An 18,400-nucleotide genomic window follows, 5' to 3' on the forward strand; every position below is an offset into this window, starting at 1 on the left:
CCTTTGCTTTCATTCCGTCTTCCCCTATTTCCTGGGATGTGCCCTCCATGCTTCACACTGGCTAATGTTTCTCCATCTGTTTAAACATGTCCTTACTCTATTCCACCATCTTGATTCTCCTGAAAGTGTAAAATACATCTTGACAATAGGATGGTGAATTCTGCCATTGTGTATACCCACAATGTCAAGATACAGTTAAACTGCTGAATTATGGACTTATGACTGCTTATGAAGGACTAAACTATTGTAAATATAGGGGAAATCTGTGGGTGGAGGGTATTTGGGGAGAAGCAAGGGAAATCCCTGAGCCTATATAACTGTATCATAAAGTAATAAAATAATAAAATTTATATAAATTGCTATCAAAAAAAGAAATTGATATAATCATCAAAGTAATGTTTCGTTGACTTACAATCTTGAAGACACAGAAGAAATGATTTTGTATCCTTTCTATTAATGAATTTAGCAAATACTGTTGAAAGCTTCCTGTGTGTCCAAGAGGTGGCATCAATATAAAGATAAGTAGAAACTAGTTCCTGTCTTTAGACATCACCTCCATAACAGGAAGTAAGAGCTGTATGAAAGTAGCTAATTTACAGTAGAAAATGCACCAAATATCCCATTAAAGAATAAGGATAGGTCTTAGGGTGAAAGACAGGAAACATTCAAGACAGAAGGAGTCATGATTGTGAAATATGACTTCCTCCCTCTCTCAGATCATAAATTCCATGAGGATATTAAGGATGTGTCTTAATTACCTCCCTCCACCCGTGTACACAAGCCCCTGCACAGTACCTGCCACACAGTTGGTCATCAATTTAATAAAGGAGGGAAAATAACTTAGCATCAAGTATCTACTCTGTGCTAGGTGCTTCCTGATTGATCCTTGTAACAACTACCAAACAGCTACAGAAGGAACACTGGCAGTGGAAGCACCCATGAACTGTAGCACAGGCCCTACCACCTCATGGTTATGTAACCTCATTCACGTTAATTATTCGTCTCAAATTTTCTAGTCCTTAAAATGGAGATGATAACAGTATTACTCACAGCGTCATAATGAAGGTCACATCAGATCATGTATATGACGCATTTAAGTTTTTCCTTAAGACTTACAGACAGTTGTTATTAATGATGTTGCTAATATTGTAAAACTATAGATTTTTTTTATCAATTTCACTGGTTTACTGTAAAGAATTCGTTGATATTTAAGGTTGTCAGTATGCAGAAAGTGATGTTACTTTATAAGGCTCAAGCTTATTCTATGACAACATATTTGGTGCCAAGGGAGGGATAGGAGATCAAAGAGGCCATTTAAGTAGGGTTATTAAACTGGGCAAACTGGATTGGCAATCTAAGGACAATGGTAAAGAGAAGAGATAGTCTAAGATATAGCAAAACGGTAGCAAGAGAAGTCTCAAAAAGATGATGCAGTGGATGGGTATTTGGCCTCACAGTTAAGATGCCACCTGCCTTTTATGTCAGAATGCCTAGCTTTGAGAAGAGGCTCTGCTCCGATTCCAACTTCCTACTAACAGGTACCTTGGGAGGCAAGTTGCTGCTAGTTACTTAGGAGATCTGGATTGCATTCCAAGCTTCTGTCTTTACACTGGCCTAGCCCCTAGCTGCTGTTGGCCAATGAGCAGCAAAACAGTGAATGGGATATCTTTATCTCCTTCTCTTTGTCTCTTGATAAAAGAAATAAGTACTTTTTTTTCTTTTTAAAGAAAAAAGATGAGAATATAGAACAAGAAATTAAGAGGGTCGAGAGATAGCAGCCCAAGTATCTAGGATGCTAATTAGACACATAACAGTTGAAGATGAAAACAGCATAGTCTATGTCAAAAGAGGAGAATCTGTGAAAGAAGAATCAGGGGACTATTTAGAAAGATTCAGCTTCCCTGGTTATAAAGTAAAGGTACTGGTGGAAACTTCATGAATAAAAAGGTTCAAGAGTACTATATTTCACTTCAGCTACCCACCGGGTATTTTAAGTAGCTGTCAGAAAAGACAGAGCTGAATGAAGTGTGAACAGAGGTTAAGGAGCTCTGCCTATCAGCAACACATGTATAGGATGTGGTGTAATAGTGGGAGTGATGGAACAACACTTGGAAATCTGCAGAATGGAATTAGCACAGAACAGTCTTGCTCAGCAGCATCTTCTGCATTGGAAGGTGTCAAATTTGGGGCATCAAAACAAGAACGCAAAAGGTGAGTTAAAAGCTCCAGTGTCTGATGGGATATAAACTTCACTGTCACCTATGCATTTAAGGAAGCAGGTGGGCAGTTGAGATCTACGGGGTGGCACTGTGGTGCAACACATTAAACTACTGCTTATAACACAGGCAGCCCATTTTGAAGTGTGGATTTGAATCCTGGCTGCTCTGATCCAGCTTTCTGGCACTGACTTTAGGAAAGCAGTAGATGTTGGCTCAAATACTTAGGCCCCTGCTATCTACATGGAGACCAGCATGGAAGTTCAGCCACTTGGTTTTGGCCTAGAGCAGCTATGGCTGCTGTGGGTACTTAGGGAGTAAACCAGCAGATGATCTCTCTGTATCTCTGGCATTCAAATACAAGAAAAACACAGGCAGGTATTGTGGTGTAGCAAGTAGGGCCTCAATTAGCAACACTCTAACATGTTATATCAGAGAGCTTGTTCAAGTCCTAGTTGTTCCACTCCCAATATAGCTTTCTGCCAATAAGCGTGGGAAAGCAACAGATAGCCCAATACTTGGGCGCCTGCTGCCCAAGTGGGAGACAGGATGGAGTTTCTGGCTTCTTGCTTTGGTCTGGCCTAGATTTAGCTGCTTATGAGCATTTGGGGAGTGAGTTCATGGATGGAATATCAGTCTCTCTCTCCGTCCCTCTGTCCCTTTACATCAAAATAAATAAATCCTAAAAAAGAAAAAGAAAAAACAAAAACAAAAACCAAACCAGGGATCTGAAATAAAGTCTCTAACTATTGTTTCAGAAAGAATTTATGGCTAGCTGGAAAGAAACACAGAAATCTCACAATTTGCTGAATGTTTTTGGTGTCACATTAGGCCAGATGAAGAAATGGCAAGATGAGTAAGAGATAAGGACTATTGTTGAGATCTTTTTTGGTTATTCCCTTGGCTTCCCATTAGCAATAAAACCTACTTTGTAAGCTTACATACACTCATGACCAACACAAAAAAAGATTAATAACAATGTTTTCAAAAATGGCTACCTTACAGTAGAGTGACCTGTGAGATGAACAAATGTCACCTGATTTTTTGGCAACAGGTAACTTGTGTTTACTGCTCAAAATTTGCAGAAGCTGAAATAAGAACACTATAAACACATTACTAATCTGAGGATGTACCTAATTGATTGGCTGGTGCCATGTCTAGTTGCAAAGCTGTGTGTTTATAATTATGTGACTTTCTGAAGGAAGAGTAGGTTGTAACAAGGATATCAATCTTCTTGTTCGAGAATCACATTTCTTGAAGGCAAAGTACACTGCAGTGCATCTCTCACACTTCCCAGCATATGAGATACCATGTGTATGTTACTGCGCTTAACATTTGTGTATTAATAAAAATCATATTAGATAATAGAGGGTGCTTACAGATTAACCAATGTTAGCTGAACCCAATTTGTTCGTATGTAGTTTTCTGAGATACATGTGTATTTTTTTTCTGACGATAGAGGCAGCTGACAGAATAAATCAGTTCCTTTCTTAAAACCCTTCTTAATTGCCTATAATTTTTGAGTAAGACCTCTCATGATATACAAGGTCCTCAGTATTTGGCTTTGATCCACTGAGCCTGGTCTCCCAAAAGGCATCTGGGGTTTGGACTATATGCCTGCCTGTTTTCTTTGCTCTCTGACCACATTTCCTTGTTTTTACTGAGCAACCACAACGTTATTTCCAACTAACTTCCCAATATTCCCTATTCTAAGGGAAGAGACTGTATTCTTCATCTCTATATTCATGACCCAACAACTGCTCATTTATAAGGGGTGACTAACAAAATGTTTGATGAGTAGAATGGGTGCTTAGGACTAGTAGCTTTGCATGCAGTATTATATACATCTACAACTTCACCATCTTGAAAAACACATATTTGTTACTTTGGATTACTTAAATCATCTGACCCTTCAAAAGGGGATAGCTGACACTAGCTTCCTACATAAAGTGCAAACAACATCTATCAAAAGTCCGTTGCATTGGCAAAGTGGTGATTTATCTAGATGGGCTCAAGCCTTTGGTTAAAGTGCAGTCATGAAAAGTGCTTACTGGAGTAGTCATATCTGAGCACATCCCCTGAATTGCTAGTGTAGTAACAAAATTTCGTGGCAGGCTGACGGGTCAGAGTTGCAGCTGGGGGATTTTTACGGCTTCGGTGAACTCAGGATATAGGCATTGTTATATTGAGGCTATTATTTCCTGCAATTGTTTTCTAAAGAAAGATTTTTAAAATTTGGGTTTTACATTGATGTAATTTGTACTTAAGTATACAATAAATTAGCCCAGTCAAAACAAGATAACAATAAGAAACCTGCCCAGGAAGCATTGTGCCTTGGAACTAAGAATAAAGAAACAGAAAAGAATTAGTTGTTGGCAACGTTTGTTTAAAAATAACACAGCTTAGTTAATACTTATTTTGCTTCAGCATAATCCATCTCGATTAAAACAGTTTTACAACAAGAAAATAAGGGGAGACAGATGATCTTTTCAATCTAGGTAACTTCTGATACATGCCTAAAAAGACTGAGAAATAGTGAGTTTAGCATGAATTAGGTTAGTTTGAAACTGTTGCATTTTCAGATATATTCTCGCTGATGTAAGACCAGCATGTTCAGTGCTTAACAGGAGGAAAAGTAACAAATGTCCTGTAAGTCCATTTGTTCTGGAATACAAAGAAACATGAGGACAGATAGATGAAATCAAACCTAATTCAATATCAAAAAAGCAGTGAAGGAAGTAAAGATAAAAAGTGAAGTCTAATCTGTTTTTAGCTAAAAGAAACTTGAGGTTAAAATGAATAGATATGGTAGATGAGGTTGTTTTCTAACCCAAGTCTAGTACTGACCATACCAAATAGAAAGCATGGTGCCATCCATCAAAAGCCTCTTAAAGCTGGCTAGGGTGGACTAGCAAGATGAGAATGTTCCATGGGAAAATAAGTAACTAACAGTTACATAGCATGTATCTTACATACTAAATATATTTTTAGATTTAATTTTTTCCCAACTTTCTTTGTTTCTGGAAGACAGCATCAAGTTTGGGATTTCAATTACTTTAAAAAAATGTATTTATTTATTTGAAAAGCAGAGTTACATAGAAACACACACACCCAGAAATCTTCCAGTCACTGACTCAGGCCCTAGATGGCCTCAATGGCTAGGGGTAAGCTGAGGCAGGAGCCAGGAGCTTGTTTTTGGTCTCTCACGTAGCCTATGGCCCCCAAGTTATCTGATTCATCCTCTGCTGCTTTCCCAGGACATAAGCAGATAGTTGGATCGGAACTGAGCAACTGGACTCAACTGGCGCTCACATGGAATGCTGACAACACAGGCAGTAGCTTAACTTGCAATGCCCCAGTGACAGCCTCAATTACATAACTTCATTTCGATTTTCTCCATGTTTCTATTCTCTTCTAACTCTCAGGATCTGAAGTCTGTACATTACTGCAATGGAATAATACCCTGAACATGTGCAAAGGAAATATGCTTATTTTTTTATAGCTCTTTAAAACATTGTTTATTTTGGAGAGATCAGAGATCCTGGAACTTCTAAGATGTTTTATCACATCTGGTCAGGTGTCGTGACATCTGGTTAAGAAAATACGGCCCAGCACTTGTTTAGGGCTCCTACCCTTGAATTTGACAATGTTTATTATAAAATTGCCACATGTAACCTTCTCAGAAGTAATAGAGGACCAGACAGCAAAGTCAGGCTTCCAGGAGAGATGGGAATGGCTGCTGCTGTGTGCCCAGCACTGCTCTGCACTCTGATTTCCTTCAACAGACTCAAGGACCAGGAGTCCAGACAGGTTTCTTAATTTATCCCAAGTCCCAGAAAAAGTAAATGACTATGCTGAGTTTAGAAACTCAGGGCTGCCTGGTTCCAAAGGACGGTTTTACTGATGGATGGTTGCAAGTGTTAAAGATGGAATTTCTGGCAAAAACTTTAGGCACAACAGTTACTACTGAACACTGTTCTCCAACGTATCTGTACAGGAACAGAGTCTACTCAAAGCAGGAGGGGGAATAAGGCTGGATGAAGTAGTTACACTGGTCCCCAACTCAAGAAAGGCTCGTATTGGATTAAAATAACCCTACATCCTCTTTCACAGTGTCGCTATTAAAAACATGTCTGCCAGTATTTGAAACCAGGCCAGCATCTCCTGGACCTCCCCACTCGGCCCGGCCCCAAATCAGGTAACAAAGTAAATTACTTTGCAGGCAAAAAAGGGATGCAGAAAGTTGTCATTAGGTAGGGAGAGACTCTAAGAACCCAGTAATTCATTCCTATAGTACATTTTTTTCCCTAGCCTTTCTTTCCCGAGGCACAAACGCCTCTTATCAGTAAGAAGCTACCAAGTGGAAACCAAGCACACTCCTTCTCCCCGTCGCTTCCTCTTCTCTTTTAGATCCTGCAAAGGGGTGGCTTGTTTCAGAAAAAGGCACCGCACTGCTGCTGCTGCGGAAAGAGGGGCAAGCCAAGCTCGCCGCCTATCTGCAAAAGCACTTTTGCATCCCTCCGAGGCGGCAGATCCAACTAAAGCGCCCGACCCAGCTGCCCCCACGAGCCCTGCGGCCGCAGCGCCCCGGCCCCCGACGCCTTCCTCCTCCTCCTCCTCCGCCCGCGCACCTGCAGGCGCCCGCCGCGACCCCCGGCCGTGACGTCAGCGCACCTGGCACCCGCCGGGACCGAGGGGGCGAGCGCCAAGGCGGCGGGGGCGGGGCAGGCACGGGCAAGCAGGCCGGCTCTCGCGAGACTTGCCTCCTCCGGGGCCCAGCTCCCCGCACCTTCCCGGCCCCGGTCCCGATTCCCACCTCAGTCCGGCGTCGCCCGTCGTCGGGGCCGCGGCCGAGGGAGCGCCGAGGGGCGGGTACCGACGCGGGGCGGGCGCTCGGGGCCGCAGGCCAGCGCGGACCCGGCGGGACCCACCGGCTCGCCTCGCCTCCCCTGCGGGCAGACACACACCAGCGGTGGGAAAACCCAGCGTCCGGGACAGGCCCTGCTGCCGCCGCGGCTTCGGCGGAGGCCGGGGCGTGAGGAGAAGCGGCGGCCGGCGCCTCACGGGCCGCGCTGAGGGGGGAACTGGCCGAGAGTGCTGCGGGCGGATGGAGACGCCCGCGCTCCCCGCCTGAGCCCCGGAGCGGGACGAGCGGGGCCCGCCGCCTGCCGCGGGAGCGGCCGCGCCAGCGACCGGAGGAGGAGCGGCCGCGGGCGCCGGGCTTCTCCCCGCCGGAGCCCCCAGCATGGGTAAGAGCCGCCGCCGCACGCGCTCCCCAGCCCCCCGGAGGCCGTGGCAGGGGGGTCCGCCCCGCTCCGCCCTACCTTCCACCTTGGGCTCGCGTCCCGGCGCCGACCGGAAAGGGTGCAGGCGTGGGGGCAGGGGGCGCCGACCCCCGCGCCTCGCCCGCCTCCCCGCAGCTCCTTCCTTCCCTCCTCCCTGCGCCGCGGCTGGGGGAGGGTGAGCCGACAAACTTGACAGGCTCGCACATTTTCCTTTTTGTCTTGTGTGAGGCTTTGTATCGGTTGGGCTTGTAAGGATTTTATATAGAACGCTTGTAAATACATCTTTCCTTTTTTTGGGGGGGTCAGGAAAGGAGTTCCCACTTGCTCCCCAAACCCCCTCCTCTGTGACTTGGGGGTGCCTCAGGTTGGAAGTTTGAGTGTTGCACTTTGGTTCTACCCAGGCAAGTGTGTTACCTCCCAAACATCGGAGCTGCTCCTGAGGACTGGGTTGGGGTGTGATAGGATTTCAGTGCTGAACCCTCTGAGGAGCAGTTTCCTGTTTGGAGTTAGACTTCCTTGTTGGAGAAAAGTACAAGCAAGGCCTTATATGTTTGGCTTTTTTTTTTTTTCCTTTCTTCTGTGTGCTGCAGTTTTGTTAGACAGAATGCTTTGCAGCTTGGTTTGAAAAGGAGTTTTGTTAAGTGGCAACAATTTTGATAAGAAAGTTCGGTGTGGACTTGGCACGCACTCAATCTTCAAAATTAAAATGAATGTAAAAGGGAATAGCTGTTTGTTTTTTTTTTTTTTTTAAAGAAATCAAATCGGTGCCACCATAAGACAACGTGGTCAGTGACAGTAGACTCAGGTTTGGTCTTGTAGAATAAATCAGGAGGACGCTATCACTTTTTGCACTTCAGAGTTGTTGCGGCTTGCTGTCAACAAACCATTACTGGAATTAATAATTCATGAAACCAACAGCTGATTTAGTGGCAGGACAAAGTGAGTACTGCTGATGTGGCATCCTCTGCCCACACTTTGTTTTGTGGGGGATGCTTTGAGCACGCTGATTATAGACACTTGCCTGGCTGCTCTGTTGTCTGTGACTTGCTAATTTTGTGTGCTGCCCTCCTCCTCCTGGCTTGCAGCTACCTTAGCTACCTTTTATACAGGAGGTGTTCTTGAACACAAAGAGTGAAATAAAATGTTTGCTGTTTGAAACTTTTAAATGAATTCCTTTTAATTGATTAGTTTACAGGATAATTATGGTCTTAGTACTTTAGGCATCAAATTGTAAAACCACTTCAAGATCTTTGGGTAAAAAAATCATACCAAGATTAGGTTTCCAGTTCCTTTCTGTCCTAAATAGGGATGGGGAATCTAAAAGCTGCTTTTGATGACTTCAGGTTGCAATCAGTGTCCACTGTAATGACCTGGAAGTCTGTTGAATCTTATATAGGACTGTCAGTCTAAATGTTAAATAGCATATTCCTTTGCCTTTAAAAGTTACTTTAAGTATTCCCTGCCACTCCACCTGCTTGGTATTTGATTAGCTTGCAAATGGTTAGTGCCCATCACACTGTCTCTTATTTTTCTGGAAGTATGGAAATACTCAAAATTGCTGTTTTGGGACCTGGTGTGATGATGGTCCAATGGCTAACTCCTCACTTTCCAAGCATCTGGATCCCAAGTGGGCATCGGTTAGCGTCCCAGCTGCTCCAGTTCTGATCGAAGTCCCTGCTTATGTAGAGTATGGCCCAGAGCCCCGGGAACCTGCACCCAGAAGAAGCTCCTGGCTTTGGATCCGCCCAGCTCTATCTGCTTGGGTCATTTGGGAAGTGAACCAGCAGGTGGAAGATTCCCTCTGTCTTCCTTCTCTGTAAGTCTGAGCTGCCTTTCCAATAAAAACAAAGGACTTTTTTTTTTTTTTTTAAGAACAGGATTGTTACTCTGCAGCTCTGCAGGAAAATAGTACGTGAAGCCTCTTTTTTTTGAGATAAATAAATGAATACTAGTTCTTTAACCCTTGTGATAGCTCTTTTTTTCTTTTTTTGATTGTCCAGAGTGTTGGTTAAGTTCATTAGTCTATTCTCAACTTTGTTTCCAAGGTCGATTATTTGAAGCATTTGTGCTTAATATTTGAAAAAGTGACATTTTCATGTTTAAATTTGAATATATATTATATTAATGTCTCAAATTGGGGCCTGCATTGTGGCAAAGCTTTGAGGCCAGCATTCCATGTGCACACCAGCACACCTTGCTGCTCCACTTCCTATCCAGCTGCCTGCTGATGTGCCTGGAAAAGCAGATGGCCCAAGTCCACTGCACTCTGCATCCCATGTGGGGAGACCTGGAAGAAGATTCTGGTTCCTGGTTTCTCTCTGGGCCAACCTTGGTGAGCCAGTAGGTAGAATTTCTTTCTTTCTCTTCCTCTCAGTAACTCTCTCTTTCAAATTGTAAGTTTAAAAAATGTTTACGAACACCTCAAGTTTATTTAAATGGAATGTCTTCAATATAAATGTTATTTGTTTGCTTTTGTGGTCAACTCTACTGTAATCATTCAGGCTAAAATATTTATATGGTACCTTAATTTGTAAAGAAGTGAAAAACTTGTCAGTTTCCTAATTTTGAGATAATTTGTTTGTATCCCTGTTAGGATCTGGTGCCTACATGTCAGCTGTGCAGCTAGACAAGTAGGAGCCTGTCCTAGGTGATGCAGAGGAGGTTAGGAGCATGGATCCTGGAACAGGTGTTGTTGTGGTCCAGCAGTTAAGTTAGAGTTCCTGAGTTAAATCCCTGCTACTCGGCACTTGTTCAGTTTCCTTCTGATGTGCCTCTGAGAGGCTGCAGATGATCAACCAAGTACTTGGATTCCCCTGCCTCCCTTGTTCCTGTGGGAGGCTCCATGTGGGTTCCTGGCTCTTGGCTTTGGCCTGCAGCCCGAGAAGGCCCTTACTGTTGTGAAGTAGCAAATGGAAGATAGTCTCTCCTTGTCTCCCTTCTCTATCTTTTCCTTCCTCTCCCTCCCTCCCTCTGCCTTTCAAAAAGATTAATAATTTTTTAATACTTAAAAAAAAAAACATGGTCAGTGGACAGAGGGGGTGCCTACTGTCTCACTAACAGTGTATCTGAACAAATTACATAGTATCTGGGTGCCTTTGGTTTCTTCATCTGTAAATGGAATAAAAGTATCATTGATACCTGCAAAGTGGTTAGATCATTGCCAGTGTTGGTTTTTTTTCATTTTCAATTTTTTTTTTCGTTTCAATGTTGTTATTTTTTCATTTTCAAATTATTTCACCAATTCTTGTAACAATAAAATTCTTAACTTCTGAAAAAAAATTTTTTTTTTTTAAATTAGAGGTAGAGAGAATGGGATGAGGAGATGGGCAAAGAGAGTTCATCAACATTTGCTGGGCAAGGCTGCAGCCTGGAGCCCCAAACTCTAGGTTTCTCATGTGGGCGGCAGAGACCCCATGACTGAAGCCATTATCTGCTGCTTCCTAAAATGTGCATGTACGGGGTGATAGATGAGAAACTCAAGCCATGTCAAATTTGACATGGGATATAAGTGTTTCCACCAGTGTCTTGACTGCTGTGACAAATGCCCACTCCCAGATTCTTGATTTTTGAACTTTTGTTAGAATCCGGGTACTTTAAAGAACCAGTAAGATGTGATGATTTTATACGGTTGCAGATACAGAATTTTGTGACATGTAACCTTATGTAGGAAGATTCTTTTAGTATTGAATGTACTGTGAGAAACTATTATCTGTTGGTAATAACTTTAATGGATTAGGAAAGACTCGTAAGTGGGAGGAATACTATTAAAGGATTCTTTGAATGTTATGCTATACTAATATTTTTGGTTTTTGTATTCGTTACATTTCTGTGTGAAGGACTTGGGGAGAGCTTTTGGGAAATAGACAATACTTATTTTCTTTTTCCAAAAGTAAAGATCTGTATTTTGAAGTGGGGTAAGATAGAAAACAGGTAATCTGTATTGTTACTGTATGTGAATTTTTATTGTTGAAAAACTAAATAGATTTAATCTATTTATCTACCTACCTACCTAGTTGGGAAAAGCAGATTTACAGAGAGAAGGAGAGACAGAAAGATCTTCCATCAGCTGATTCACTCCTGAGCTGAGCTGTTCCAGAACTAAGAGAAAACATCTCTTCAGGGTCTCCCACATGGGTTCAGTGGCCTGAGGACTTAGACTATCCTCTGCTGCTTTCCCAGGGCATAAGCAGGGAGCTGGATGGGAAGTAGAGCAGCCGGGAGGTGAAGCAGCACCCGTTTGGGATGCACGCACTGAAGGTGGAAGCTTTAGCCTACTATGCCAAGGCACTGGACATTGATTCCCATATTGTTTTTTTTTTTTTAAAGACTTCTTTATTTTTATTGAAAAGGCGGATTGCAGAGAGAAACAGAGACAGAAAGATCTTCCCCCTAGTAGTCACTCTCTGATTGGCTACAATGGTTAGAACTGAGCTGAAGCCAGGAGGTTGGAGCTTCTTTCATGTCTCCCATATGGTTGCAGGATCCCAAAGAATTGGGTAATCCTCCACTGCTTTCCCAGGCCACAAGTGGGAATCCGGATGGGAAGTGGAGTAGCTGGGACACAAACTGGTGGCCTTACAGGATTCAGGTGCTTGCTGGGGAGGGAGTAGCCTCCAGGCTAGGTTCTACCCGTCCCCACCCCCAGATTCTTATACAGATGCTTTTATTTCTCCGTCCTTCTTTCTTTTGATCCAGAAAAAAATCTGTTGCATTGTTTGTAAGTGTTGTGGTTGGAACACTATCATTTAATAGAAGGAAAACTTAGGATAGAGAAATGATATTTGGTGAAGCAGTTCAGATGCTGCTTGGCACTCTTGCATCATGTGTTGGCTCTGCCGATTATTCCAGCGTTCTGTAGCTGTGCACCCTGGGAGGCAGCAGATGATACGGCTTCCTGCCACCCATATAAGAGACCTGGATTGAAGTAAAGGCTCCTTCATTTAACCTGGTCTAGCCTAGGCTGCTGCAGGCATTTGAGGAATGAACCAATGAGTGGTAGGTCTCTCTTTCAAATAAATAAATAAACAAAATTGAAAAAACTCAGTATGTGAGTTTTTTAGCAATCTGTGTAAGATATGGAATGTAGTATTTCAGGGGGATATGTTCAAGTATCATAAGTATTAAAATGAAAAGGGATAAAGAAGATGAGAATATAAATGTTTTATAGCAAATAGGCTGTCATTAATTTCACCAATGATGATAGAATGATTACTTCACAGTATTTCATTTTTAAAGAGCTGTGTTGTGGCAGAGTGGGTTACGTTGCTACTCGTCACTCTGAGCACTGGTTCGAGTTGGGGCTGCCCCACTTCTGTTAATGCATCTAGGAAAGCAGAGGAACATAGCCCAAGTGCTTGGGTCCTTACCACCCATGTGGGCCCAGATGAAGCTCCTGGCTGTGGCCTGACCCATTCCCTGCTGTTGCTGCCATTTGTGGAATGAACCAGCAGATGGAAGATCTCTTGTTTCTTTCTGTCTTCTTGTCTTGTTTCTGTCTGTCTTATCTCTTCAAATAAAGATACATGTTAAAAACAAATGGGTCTCTCCCTATAACGCCTTTATGTATATAATTTAATTAAATAAGCTAATAAATAGTTATCCTTTCATGGGTTTATTTAGTTCAAAGAAAGCAAAATTTATTTGAAAGGCAGAAGAGAGAGGGAGAGACAGGTCTTCTGTCTGCTGATTCATTTCCTAAGAGCCCAGAGCTCCATCTTAGTCTGCCCTGTGGGTGACAGGGGCCCAGACACATGAGCCATCATCTGCTGCCTCTGCATTCTTTATTAGGAAGCAAGATTGGAAGTCGTGCAGCAGGTGCTCAAACTGATTCACAGTGCACCTCTGCCAAGGTCTGTGTTTGTCACGCTTGAGAAAGTTAATGAGAAATGCTAATATTAATAAGAATATTTAATGAAATGTCATTGGTCAGTGACATTAAACTGCTAATAAATTTTGCTTTTTTCATTTATATTGCAAAATAAATACTCCTGCAAATAATATATATATTATGAAGACTTTGTACACATGCTAGAAGAATAAATTTTGGGAACAAAATGTTCTCTTTATATTTATGCATATTTATTGAAATTAGGAAGTGCAACCACTAAAGTATTTCTATCATATTACTACTTTTTAGGCAGTAATGCATATAGTTGTTTTTGATTGTGCAATGAAAATAAAAAATATTTTTGTTAATTTTTGTGTAACATTTATGCAAGATGATAAAGCAGAAAGACAAAAAACAGAGAGACACAGGGATCTGCTATCGCCAAATGCATGTAGCAGGTGGGACTGGGCCAGGGTGAAGGCAGAAACCAGGAAGTCAGTCTAGGTCTTCCTTGAAGGTGGCGGAGACGTAAGTAAGTACTGGAACCATCACTGATGTCTCCGCAGAGTGTGTGTCAGCAGGAAGATGAGTCAGAAGCAGAGTCAGGATGTCCAAGGCTCTCTAGGATGGGAGACAGGCATGCCTATCTGCGTCTTAATTGTTACACAAAGCATTCATTTTAAAAACTGTATTTATTTGTATGACAGACACAGAATTGTAGTTTCTAATGGCAAGCTTCTTATCCTTTTGCAGTAAGGTTTGTATGTTTTCTGATGGCTGCTTTCAGGATTTCTTTGATATAAATATGGTATGTCTATGTATAGATTTTTTTTTTTTTAAATGTTCTTACTTGTATCCTAATTTGTGTTTTATGTATTTTTATATTCATCTTTTTCCTCTTCTGGAATTCCAATTATGTGTAATACTTCCTGAAATTTTTGCACAGTTCTTGTATATTCTGTGCTTTTTAATATTTCCATTCTTAGTAGGTTAAACGTAGTTATGTTTGTTTTTTTAATTTTTGGATAAGTTAAAACGTTAGTTGAGTCGACTTGCTTTGTCTCATGAGACTGTCTTGAAGTTTTTGTAGCATGACAAAATTTTTGAAAAGCTGTGTGTGTGATCTGTCAGGTAATAGGAACTGGGGTAAATGAATCTTCAGTGTGAAGTTTATCTAGCTTGGAGCTGTGTTTGATAATTGCTGTAGCTGTAGGTGCTAGTCTCGGGTTTTCATTTTTTATTTCCTCTGCTGTTTTTAGATTTCTTTAAGAACTTCTCAGAATCTGTATCTTGCATCATTTTTAGCTGTGATCCATTGTTATTGCAAGAATATCCACTTTTATTGTAAGAAAATTAAGTATTGCTATTCTTGTTGATCTTGACTGTGGCTCTCTGGTTTTTACTGTCCTCTGGTATGGCAGCTTCCTGTCTCCTTAGCTCTCTGATGGATTTAAGGAAAATCATTTATTTTCAATGTTTAATTTTTTTTTTCTTGTAAGGGCAGGAATGATGGCTTTCAAACGTTTTGTGTGTTGAAGTTAAAATTGTGAGTTAAATTGTTTTATTCTTTACAGACTTTAGCATTTTTGCTGTTTTTTATTACTATATTATGAAAGTGCAGTGTTATTTGATAAATTAGTACTCTACCATGCAGATTTTTCAACACGTTTCATTCCCTTCCCATATTTCTCATTTCCTTTATTTTTAATGTTTTATTTATGCAGTGTTTCTGTATACTTAACCACATCTTTGTATTTTTTTAAAAAAATAATTCTGACACTTTTTATATTAAATATTTTTCTTTCTTTCTCAGAGCTTATTTAATTTTTTTTTTGTGTGTGTGTGTGTGTGTGCGCTAAGCTTGGTTTGGTTTATCAGAAATATCTTAATTTTTTTTCTTTTTCTGCCAGGATATTTCCTCGTATAGAGTTTACGATTTGCAGTTATTGTCTTCCTGCATGTTTAAGGTGCAGGCATGTTGGCTTTGACTTCCTTTACTGAAAAGTTTTAGTCTGAGAGTTGTTTCTCTAATAAGCTTTTTAAAAAAGCCTGGGGCCCGGCGCCATTGCCTGCCAGCTAAAGTCCTCGCCTTGAACGCACCAGGATCCCATACGGGCGCTGGTTCTAATCCTGGCAGCTCCACTTCCCATCCATCTCCCTGCCTGTGGCCTGGGAAAGCAGTTGAGGACTGCTCAAAGCTTTGGGACTCTGCACCCACATGGCAGACCCAGAAGAGGTTCCTGGTTCCCAGCTTTGGATTGGCGCAGCATGGGCCATTGTGCTCACTTGGGGAGTGAATCATCGGATGGAAGATCTTCCTCTCTCTCTCTCCTCCTCTCTGTATATCTGACTTTGTAATAAAAATAAAACAATTCTTATATATATTTTTAAAAAGCATTTTTTTGAAAAAGATTTTATTTTAGATGTTGATTTTTTGCAGTTCTATTTTATTGATTAGTAGAATTATTTTTGTTCATTCCACTTGGAATTACTTAGACTTTTTTAGTCTGTAGATTGATGTTTACCAGTTTGTAAGTTTATAGTCGTAACTGTGAATGCTTTTATCTTCTGGGACTCTATTTAAATATGTTACGCTATCCTAGTATACCTCTTGTGCTCTCATATCTTTTACATATTTTCCATATTTTCATATTTTGAGTTTTTGTTTTCATTTACCTAGCACCTCTTTAGTTTCTTTTCTTTAAAAAGAAAAAATTGTATTTATTTGAAAGCACAGCCTGTCCACTTACCCAGCTTATAAAATGCTGAGGAGTGCTGCAACCTTGCCTGATTTGACCTGCACTAGCCCTGACTATTTTGTTACCCAGCTAGGGGAGTTGCCCAAATTTTGCCAGGTCTACTGCCAGCTCCAGATCTCATGTATGCTTGTGGTTGTCACAGCCTTGCTTGGCATGGTCTACCCTCAGTCCCAGCCTTTGCATGTGATGGGTGCTGCAGCCTGGCCTCCCAGTCCTGGCTCCGAGGAATGTTAGATAAGTTCTGCAGTCCAACCTGACTTTACCCTCACTACTCCAAGCTGTTACATAAACTGGCTGATGCTCCAGTCCCACAGAGGCAAGCCCACAAGTCCACTATACAAATTGCCCCAAGATCCAGTTCTCTCAAGTTCCAGTGTGTGCTGTGGATCAGCCTGTAGTGGTTCCATCCTCTGTCTCAACTCTTGCAGGGCGGGACTATAACTTATCTCAGCCATACATATCCTCCAGGCCCAGCTTTTATGCTGGCAGGCTGCCAGCACTGTTGCTTGGCCAGCCCAGTTTGTTATGGATGGGTACCTTGGTCTGAACCCCTCTCCCCCGACATCCCAAATCACCCCAATTCAGTTCCCTTGCCTTCCTGCAAGTATAGTAAAATGGTCTAGGGCTCATGGAGGCTCCTGGAAGTCATTCTTTTCTTGTCAAACATGCCCTCAGACACTCCCACTCCACTACATCCCCAGAACCTTTTTCCCAAGGCAGTATGTAGCACCTTGGGGTCCAGGGTGGTGTGTCCTGGGCCACCATTCCCTGCCTCCTCACATATATTTTTAAGGAGAAAAAAAGAGATAGGAACATATGCTGGCATATGTTAGTACAGATTTGGCATTAACCAAGCCAAGAATGTCTGCCAGCTATTGGCTGCTTTTCTCCTCACAGTGTTACACTTGCTTAGGTACAGGACAATCTAGGCAGTTGCCTATAGCTGGCCATATAATATGATTTTAACTTTACTCATTGAATTATTTTTTGTTATTGTTTTCAGTTCTATACAGCTTATGTAATTTTTTGTAATTTTTCTCATTGACTACAGTTTTTAGCTATCATTTTGAAGTTGAACCTTCATAGCTATGCAAAAATGAGATATTACTCTTTTAAAAAAGTCTTGTTTCTGATGAATTCAATATCTAATTCATTTGATGTAGTTCTGTTATATCTTGTTTCACCATGTACTGATTTGTGGCATTTTGCCACTTAATGTTTCTAGTTAGCTTTACTTGTCTGTGGATGTTGTAAATCACAAAAGATTTCTCATGGGATTGGCGCCCTGGCATCGTAGGTTAAGCCTCCACCTGCATTCCAGCTCCCAGTATTAGCAGCAGTTCAAGGCCTGGCTGCTCTGCTTCCCATCCTGTTCCCAGTTAGTACTTCTGGGGAGGCTCAAGTGCTTGGATTCCTGCACCCAAGTGGAAGACCTAGGGAAAGATCCAGGCTCCTGGCTTCAGCCAGCCCAGCTCCAGCTGCTGTGGCCATTTGGGGATTGAGCCAGTGGATATCAGATCTCTTTCTCTGTCTCTGACTCTCCTCTCTTTGTAAGTTTGCCTTTCAAATGAAAAATAACTAAATCTTAAATATATGTATTTCTTGAAGTGAGTGTTGTGTTTAGCTTAACAGTAGACATGTTGGTGTAGCCTGCATTGTAATACCTTGGTTCAGTTCTTGCTCTGACTTCTGACCCTCATTCTGGCCTTTATTTCCACCCCCCCCCAAGATTGTTTTATTTATCTTGGTAGGGAGAGGGAGAGACTAAGAGAGATAGTTCATCCACTGATTCCCTAGAAGGCTACACCAGCCAGCATTGGGCCAGGCTGAAGCTAGGAGATTTGTGTCTTTCACTTGGGTGGCAGGAACCCAAACACTTGGGACATCTTTCATTGCTTTTCTCAAGCCAGGGATCTGGATGGGAAGTGGAGTAACTGGTATACCATGGGATGTTAGGTTGCTGGCGGTGGCTTTATCCGATGTGTCACAATGCCAGCCTGCGGCTTCCTGCTATTATAGATCTTGGAAAACACTTGTGATAGGCTCAAGTAAGTTCTTGCCACCTTTACAAAAGATAGTCTGTTCCTGTCTCCCCACTTTGTCATCAGACCATCCCTGGCTGTTCTGAGCATTGGAGAACTAAACTGGCAGATGAGGTCTCTCTTTGTCACTCTCTCAATTATAAATATATGTGTACTATGGCTTAATCACAGAATGTCTTCTACAGAAAATTTTGGTTACATCATTTTTGTCTTAAACCACTAATATCTACTTTTAAGAAAGTCATCTAAATAACATTATACTTAGTGGATT

At 41.9% G+C, this 18,400-nt stretch overlaps 1 protein-coding gene across 1 annotated transcript in view; it reads left to right on the forward strand.

Annotated features, from left to right (window-relative positions):
- Positions 1-7,153: 7,153 nt before the first annotated feature.
- LOC121158641 (CD2 associated protein) overlaps positions 7,154-18,400 on the forward strand; it is an 82,237-nt gene continuing 70,990 nt past the window's right edge. The window contains exon 1 of the mRNA XM_040983509.1: positions 7,154-7,465. Coding sequence (XP_040839443.1) covers positions 7,462-7,465 — 4 coding nt within the window. The 5' untranslated portion in view covers positions 7,154-7,461. The remainder of the gene's footprint in view (positions 7,466-18,400) is intronic.

Source organism: Ochotona curzoniae, unplaced genomic scaffold (assembly GCF_017591425.1).
Source record: "Ochotona curzoniae isolate NIBS_2020 unplaced genomic scaffold, NIBS_Ocur_1.0 contig_3819, whole genome shotgun sequence".
Lineage (NCBI taxonomy): Eukaryota > Metazoa > Chordata > Mammalia > Lagomorpha > Ochotonidae > Ochotona > Ochotona curzoniae.